An 8,492-nucleotide genomic window follows, 5' to 3' on the forward strand; every position below is an offset into this window, starting at 1 on the left:
TCTCCTAACCCTGGCCTCCATCAGTTGCAATATCATGATCATGAGAAGGACCCCTCTTCTGTCCTGACCTTTTGGTTCACTAGCCTCACTCCCTGGGCTCAAATTCCAATTGGGTTATTATCCACCAGGTTGATCATCCCTAAGATCTCCAGTTTCCTCACCCCTTCATTATTGTCCCTTCTTGACCTCCTCCTCTAGGAATCAGACCCTCCATTCTTGGAGAATGATTGCCATGATAAAACTTGGGCGGTACACTAAACCAAGGAGTAGGTCCTATAATTTGAAATTGAAGAAATAAATTTTCTTGGGAAAATTGGGGTTCTGCATGATACCATTTTTAACTGCAAATCCATATTTGATTTCTTATAAACTTAAAATGTGGTCTCACATCTTATGTGGTCTCCTCAGGATAATCATGATATTTGTTTTTCTATAGGCAGATCATGTTTTAATGTTCAATTTACCTAAAATTTTCCTTAAGACAGTATGTCTTTGAGTAACTTCATTAAATCTTATCAGCCTTAGCAAAGGAGATATTGAAAGAAACCTGCCCAATTCTAAAGTGACAAAGGGCTTTACTGTGTAATTAAGACCTCTAACAGCCCAAATAAGGTTTAGAGGTGAAGTTTTACAAATTTGTCTATAATATACAAGTTTTTGTGAGAATTATTGGCCATTATTATTGAAAATCATCAAATTCCATTTGGATACATATGAATAGCAGTTATATGTCTGAGCCAGTTTGATTTCAAAGGAGTCCAGACTTGTTTTATATATATATATATATATATGTATATATATATATATATGTATATATATATATACATATATATATATATATAACTTTTTATTGACAGAACCCATGCCAGGGTAATTTTTTATAACATTATCCCTTGAACTTACTTCTGTTCCAATTTTTCCCCTCCCTTCTTAGAACTCCCTCCCCCAGATGGCAAGCAGTCCTTTACATGTTAAATAGATTACAGTATATCCTAGCCAGACTTGTTTTAAAATGGGATCCCTATTAATGAAAAAAGAAATGCAAATGAAGATGGCCTATTTATACCAAACCTAAAACTATATTATAAAGCAGCAGTCATCAAAACCATTTGGTACTGACTAAGAAATAAAGCAGGTGATCAATGGAATAAGTTAGATTCACAAGTCTATGACCATAGTAATCTAGTATTCGATAAACCCAAATACCCCAGCTACTGGAATAAGAACTCACTATTTGACAAAAATTGCTGGGATAATTGGAAATTAGAATGACAGAAACTAAGCATTGACTCATACCTAACACCCTATACCAACTTAAGGTCAAAATGGGCTCATAAAGAATAATAGTATAAGCAAATTAGTAGAGCAAAGGATAGTCTACCTGTCATATCTGTGAAGGAAGGAATTTGTGGCCAAAGAACTAGAGTACATTATGGAATGCAAAATGGATTATTTTGATTATATTAAGTTAAAAAGGTTTTGTATAAACAAAAGCAATGCAGAAAAGATTAGAAGGGAAGCATCAAACTGGAAAAATTTTTTATATCCAACGGTTCTGATAAAAGCCTCATTTAAAAATATATAGAGAATTGACTCAAACTTATAAGAATACAAGCTCCAATTGATAAATGGTCAAAGGATATGAACAGATAATTTTTAGATGAAGAAATTAAAACCATTTCTAGTCATATGAAAATTTCATAAGAAAGAAAGAAAGCAAAAAAGAAAGAAAGCTAAAAGAAGGAAAGAAGGAAGGAAGAAAAAAAGAAAGAAAATAAAATAAAAGAAAAAGGTTTATAGTTTTTGGACAGAAAATGCCATCTGCATCCAGAAAAAGATCTAAGGAGACAGAATGCAAATCAAAACATGAAGTGAACATACATTTCTGTTTTCTGGGTTTTTTAAATCTCTCCCATGATTTTTCCCTTTTGCTTTGATTATTCTCTCCCAACATGATTCATGAAACAATATGTATTAAAAATAAATAAGCTTACTACAAAAAAGAAAAAAATTTTTACATGTAAAATAAATAAATAAATAGAATGGGATCCCTTCCTTGAATATAGTTGATACTGACAGATCTTGTAATGCATAAAATAAAAGAATGGCTCAGAGATCCTCATGATCTGGAGATTCAATCAGGTTCAACTAGCATTTTGAGGAAAATAATTATTTTCTTTTTATATTAACAATCAATTTTATATGTGGAACCCAAAAATGCTCTTTGTGCTTTTTTATTTAAAGCAAAATCTATCAAAGACATCTGTGGCCTTGCCCCAGAATTTACCCCCCTCAGACCTTCTTATTTAGGTAGAATTCCCTTTAAATTTTAGCTACATTATTTTTTGTGTAACAAAAACTGGCTGTTCATTTATGCGATCCTCTCTGTCCCTTGTTTGGTGATGAATTCTTCCACTATTCAGAAATGTCTCTTCTTTTTGGTTCCTTTAATTTATCTGAGGTGACCTTTCACATCTAAGTCAAGAATACATTAAATGCTAATCTTGGTAGTTTGAGATGTTGGACTATATCTATTTTTCTATCAGGTTATTTTCCAATGTTTCCAGAAAATTGTACTGGTTTGAATTAATTAAACACATGGTTACTATACTCATTTCCTTTTGCACATTAATGAATCAATTTCATTTCTCAAAATCTTTATTCTTAAATAGGGCAAAATAGTTTGGACAACAACTACATTCTGGAATAGTTTCAGATCTGGTATTGTGGGGTTACTTTTTAGACTATTGGAAGAGACTATGGAACAGAGATATATGAATGCACTTGTGATGAAAACACATCTTAATGGCTAGAAGAAACTTTAGAAGTTTTATAGAGATGAGAAAAATAAGGAACAGAGAGGTTCTTCCTTGTTCAGAGTTAACAGAGCTAGAGAGTACTTTAGTAAGGATTTAAAGCCAAAAGTTCTTGATTGGAAACCCAGAGTTCTACTCTTCACAAGTAATGCTTTCCTCAACACTGTTCTAGATATCAATTTGAATTTAAAGAAAAGATTTTAAGTCTACTGACTTCACTAGGACACTTATGAAATACTAATTATTTAAAAGGTGATTATTTTCATAGCCATTTAACTCTTGGAGAGGATTTTAAAACATCACCTCATTTGATGTTCACACGAACACGAGCAGGTGGGTGCTCTTATGATTCCCATTTTGTACATGGAGAAACTCAGGCAGGAATATTTTAAGTGATTTTCTCAGAATAATAATCAGTTTCTGAGACCAAAATTTTTGGACTTGAAAAAATTCAAGTTTTGTGGCTCTTAATATAGCATTCAATTTATTGGACTACTTAGCTGCTGAAGAAAGCATGGCAGAAATACATCTCAAAACAGATACCAAAATATTTATATGAGGACTTCTTGTGTCAGCAAACAACAGGAAACAAACTGAGTACTAATTAATTGTGGAAAGGCTGAAAAAAAGTATAGGCTATGAATACTGTGAAGTAATGAAAAGTAAAGACAAACAGCAAAGAAAAGTTCATTATATTTATAAGACTTTATGCACAATATGAAATTTGAGATTTCCATTGAGGTGTCTCAGCCTCGGAAGACAAATGAAGCATCAGCAATGAAACTTTTCCTTCTTAATTAGATCTAAGACTCTTATCTCCAGCATGATTTTTTTCAATGTACAGTCAAATATGAGCTGTAGGTGAAGGAAGCTTTTCCCATAAATCTTGTTTTTTTAAGCCTTCATCCCAATATGAATATTTTTATCTACTCAACTCTCTCTTCCAGAACAAAGCATGTCCCCTTTGAGAACATTCTTAAGTCTTTTCTCCACATTGAACCATCTGATATAAAGTAAAAGATAATTTCTGGCTGAAGCATTTCTGACATTAAATCAATTTAGAGTTCCTTCTCAGAATGATTTTTCTGATATAAACAAGTTCTGTATTTCATTGAATGTTCTTTCTCATTCATTACAGTGATGATTTCTATTTAGTCTAAATACTCCAATGGGAATGAAGGGATGATTGTTGACTGTCTGCTTTACAACACTGATTATATTCCTAAAGTTTCTTATTAGTGTGGATTTGCTGGTGTTTAGTAAGACTGTGCTTGATTCAGAAAGCTGTTCCCCATTGATTACATTCATAAGATTTCTCTCTAGTGTGAATTCTCTGATGTGCAGCAAGGTCACAGTTACGTTTGAAAGCTTTCCCACATTGATTACATTCATAAGGTTTCTCTCCAGTGTGAATTCTTTGATGTTGCAAAAAGGTTGATCTAGAACAGAAGTCCTTCATACACTGATCACATTTATAAGGCTTCTCTCCAGTGTGAATTCTCTGGTGTTCAGCAAGGCTATACTTCTGTTGGAAAGACTTTCCACACTGATTACATTCATAAGGTTTCTCTCCAGTGTGGGTTCTCTGATGTTTAGCAATACTAGAGTGATATCTGAAAGCTTTTCCACATTGATTACATTCATAAGGTTTCTCCCCAGTGTGAACTCTCTGGTGTGCAGTAAGATCGGAGTTATGATGGAAAGATTTACCACACTGATTACATTCATAAGGTTTCTCTCCAGTGTGGGTAATCCGATGTTTAATCAAACTAGAGAGATAACTGAAAGCCTTTCCACATTGATTACATTCATAAGGGTTCTGTCCAGTGTGAATTATCTGATGTGCCACAAGGTTGGCATTACGTTGGAAAGCTTTCCCACAGTGATTACATTCATAAGGTTTCTCTCCAGTGTGAATTCGTTGATGTACAGCAAGATCAGAGTTACGTAGGAAAGCTTTCCCACATTGATGACATTTATAAGGTTTCTCTCCAGTATGAATTCTCTGATGTGCAGCAAGTCTATACTTCTTCTGGAAAGCCTTTCCACACTGATTACATTTATAAGGTTTTTCTCCTGTGTGATTTCTCTGATGCGTAGCAAGACTATAACTCTGTCTGAAATTTTTCCCACATTGATTACATTCATAAGGTTTCTCTCCACTGTGAATTCTCTGATGAGCAGCAAGCTTGCACTTCCTTGGGAAAGATTTTCCACACTGATTACATTCATAAGGTTTCTCTCCAGTGTGAATTCTCTGGTGTGTGGCAAGGTCATGGTTACGTAAGAAAGCTTTCCCACATTGCTTACATTTGTAAGGTTTCTCTCCAGTGTGAATTCTCTGATGTTCCAGAAAGCTTGATTTATAGGAGAAGGCTTTTACACAGAGATTACACTTGTAAGGTTGCTCTCCAGTGTGGATTCTCTGATGTTCAATAAACTTGAACTTCTTCTGAAAAGCCTTTCCACATTGATTACATTTATAACGTTTCTCTGCAGTGTGGATTCTTTGATGTGCAGTGAGTCTGCATTTCTGTTGGAAAGAGTTTCCACATTGATTACATTCATATGATTTCTCTGCAGTGTAAATTCTCTGATGTGCAGCAAGTCCGTATTTGTGCTGAAAAGCCTTTCCACACTGATTACATTTATAAGGCTTCTCTCCAGTGTGGATTCTCTGATGTGTAACAAGGTTAGAGTTCCGCAGGAAAGCTTTCCCACATTGATTACATTTGTACGGTTTCTCTCCAGTATGAATTCTCTGATGTGTTGCAAGGTTATAGTTCCTTAGGAAAGCTTTCCCACATTGATTACATTTATAAGGTTTCTCTCCACTGTGAATTTTCTGATGTTCCAAAAAGCTCGATCTGTAGGCAAATGTTTTCATACATTGATTACATTTGTAAGGTTGCTCTCCACTGTGAATTTTCTGGTGTTCCAAAAAGCTTGATCTGTAGGCAAAGGCTTTCATACACTGATTACATTTGTAAGGCTGCTCTCCAGTGTGGATTCTCTGATGTGAAGTGAGCCTGTACTTATGCTGAAAAGTCTTTCCACAATGAATACATTCATGAGGCTTCTCTCCAGTGTGGTTTCGTTGATGTTTGACCAAACTGGAATTCTGTTTGAAAGTTTTTCCACACTGGTTACATTCATAAGGTTTCTCTCTGGTGTGAATTACATGATGCTTAATAAGGTATGATCTATAGATGAAAGCCTTCCCACATTCATTACATTTATAAAGCTTCTCTCCAGTATGAATCTTCTGATGTGTAAGTAGATTTGATTTTGAACGAAAAGTCTTTCCACATTGATTACATGCATGTGTTTTCATTCCAGTATGAAATCCAGGATGGTAAGAAAGAGATGAGTGATGGGTTAAGGTTGCTACAGCTTCATTACATTCATAAGGCTTCATGCCGGTGTACATTTTTCGATGACTGATGATCTTAGAATTCCAACTAAAGCCTTTTTTCCCTGGATTGCATGAATAAACCTTTTTGCCAGTATAACTTTTCAGGTGTCGGGTGAGGTCTGAGCTCAAGTTGAAGGCCATGTTCTGTTGATTACCTTGATATATTTGCATTTCAGGAGGCTTCTTATGGGACTGAATAAGCTCTACCTGTTCAGTAAAGCATTCCCTGTGTTTTCTGTACTGAAAACAGTCATTCCTTGGGGTCATTGTCTTATAGTGATTTAAGTCTGAATATTGTATGAAGCTCTTTCTAGTTTCATCAGATTCCCAAGGATTCTGCAGATTTTTATCTACCTTGATATGAGAATCACAGATTTCTCTCCCATTGAAGTCACAAGGATCATTGCTGACGAATCTTAGCTGGCCAGATTCTTTCACAGAAATGCTCAGATCTGTAGTGGTCTCATTCACTTTAAATCTTGTCACTGCATCTGAAGAAATAAACAAATGCATACACAGAGAGACATAGAGAGATACATACTCCACATACAACATTGTAAATATATCATCTTGGGTTAAATGGTAGATAAGAAACCAATTTCTTTTCTGTTTTCCCAGCTAAAAAGAATGAAAAAACTTAAATAGACAAGATTCAATCATGTCAAAATGATATTGGCTCATACCCAGTATGATATAATATTCAAAGAGCTTCTTCATAACACTACTTCATAAGACATCTAGAAAACAAGTAGAGTGGGATTCTCACTATATATCACCACTGATGGCATGACCTCAGAATGACTGATTGACCTGACCCATATTCTTATAGCTAAGATGAGAACTGAAATCCTGCACTGGGTGAGCTCCTTTCACAGTACTAGATGGCCTTTCCCCATTGAATTTTCAAATGTCTTTTTTTTTTTCCCTGAGGCAATTGGGACTAAGTGACTTGCCCAGGGTCACACAACCAGGAAGTGTTAAGTGTCTGAGACCATATTTGAACTCAGGTCCTTCTGACTTTAGGGCTGATGCTCTATTCACTGTACCACCCAGCTGCTCCCTCAAATGCTTTTTTTAAAATTATTTTTCATTTTGTCAGTCTCAAGTAATCTTCCTGATTGCTTCTTCCTTAATCATCTCAATGTATCCTAAATAGACAGCTGAACTATCTTTTATCTTCCTTTGAATCCCCAGACTTATAGAGAGCTTAGAACATAGTAAATGTTTACTAGTGGTTATTGACTGACTGGGCTCAGGGCTGAGATCAGGTCCAAACCACTACCTCACTCCCTGCTGGTCTCTCTCCTGTTCAAATGCAGGTTCAGGTCTCAGACTCGCTTCTGTCTCTTCTTATTACCTTATTAACAACAAGAAATTACCTTTGCCTAGTTCCAACTCCAGTGAGATCTGACTAAGCTAAATCCTGGTGATCACAAAGGCTTCTAAGCTTCCAGAAGGTCTGGATCTATGAGATCCCTAGGAGTCTCTAACTCCCAATCACCCAACTGCAGGGTGATCACTGGCCAACAATTTTCTGAGAATGGAGACCAAGACTGAGTCAGGAAGCTAGGGAACAAGGCTTTGGGCTGATGCCTTGTACAAGTCTCAGCCTTGGATTACTATTTCCAGGAAGACAGCGGCCGCCATTGCTACCAACATAGTGTTCCATGGGGACAGAGAAAATCATGAAAATGGGCTGAGTCCACTACTAGTTTAGGGATTATGACCTCAATTGGGATCTCATTTTAAGAAAAAAATCCTTTGTCATGTTTCTGACTGATTCCTTATCCCATTCACTAAAACAGCTTTGCCAGATTGTTTCATTCCTCCCCAATTCACTCATTTGGACTGCTTTCTCTCTAACCATTAGCTGAGCACTTAGTCTCCTATTTTACTAAATATAAATCAGATATTTACCAAGAGTTTTCTCATCTCCTCCTCATCCCACATAAATCAGGAGCCTTCATTTCTTCTTAGTCCTGGTTACACACGATGAGGTGCCCTTTTGGATTGCCAAAGCAATCCCCTTTATATATAAAAATGAACTCAGTCTATCCAAACTTCTCCCATAGCAAATTCCCTCCTGTATCATCTATATTTTTTCCTCTAATTTTCAATCTCTCCTTCTTTGCTGGCATCTTTGCTGCTACTATAAGTAAATCTATGTCTCCCCAATCCTGAAAAAAAGATTTATGTTCCATTTCTCTCTATTAGATATTGTCCTTTATCATTCCTTCCATTCATGGCCAAATGCCTTAAGA

The 8,492-nt window shown here is 35.7% G+C and overlaps 1 protein-coding gene across 1 annotated transcript; it reads right to left on the reverse strand.

Annotated features, from left to right (window-relative positions):
* Positions 1-3,272: 3,272 nt before the first annotated feature.
* On the reverse strand, positions 3,273-6,756 carry LOC127556793 (zinc finger protein 665-like). The gene has a single exon (XM_051990222.1). The coding sequence runs from the start codon at positions 6,742-6,744 to the stop codon at positions 4,093-4,095; it is 2,652 nt and encodes an 883-aa protein (XP_051846182.1). The 5' UTR covers positions 6,745-6,756; the 3' UTR covers positions 3,273-4,092.
* Between the last annotated feature and the right edge of the window lie 1,736 nt (positions 6,757-8,492).

Source organism: Antechinus flavipes, chromosome 3 (genome assembly GCF_016432865.1).
Source record: "Antechinus flavipes isolate AdamAnt ecotype Samford, QLD, Australia chromosome 3, AdamAnt_v2, whole genome shotgun sequence".
NCBI classification, from domain to species: domain Eukaryota; kingdom Metazoa; phylum Chordata; class Mammalia; order Dasyuromorphia; family Dasyuridae; genus Antechinus; species Antechinus flavipes.

What these genes read in the sequence shown, in the direction of transcription:
- LOC127556793 (XM_051990222.1), bottom strand. Translation starts at nt 6,744, where the DNA reads ATGCATTTGTTTATTTCTTCAGATGCAGTGACAAGATTTAAAGTGAAT.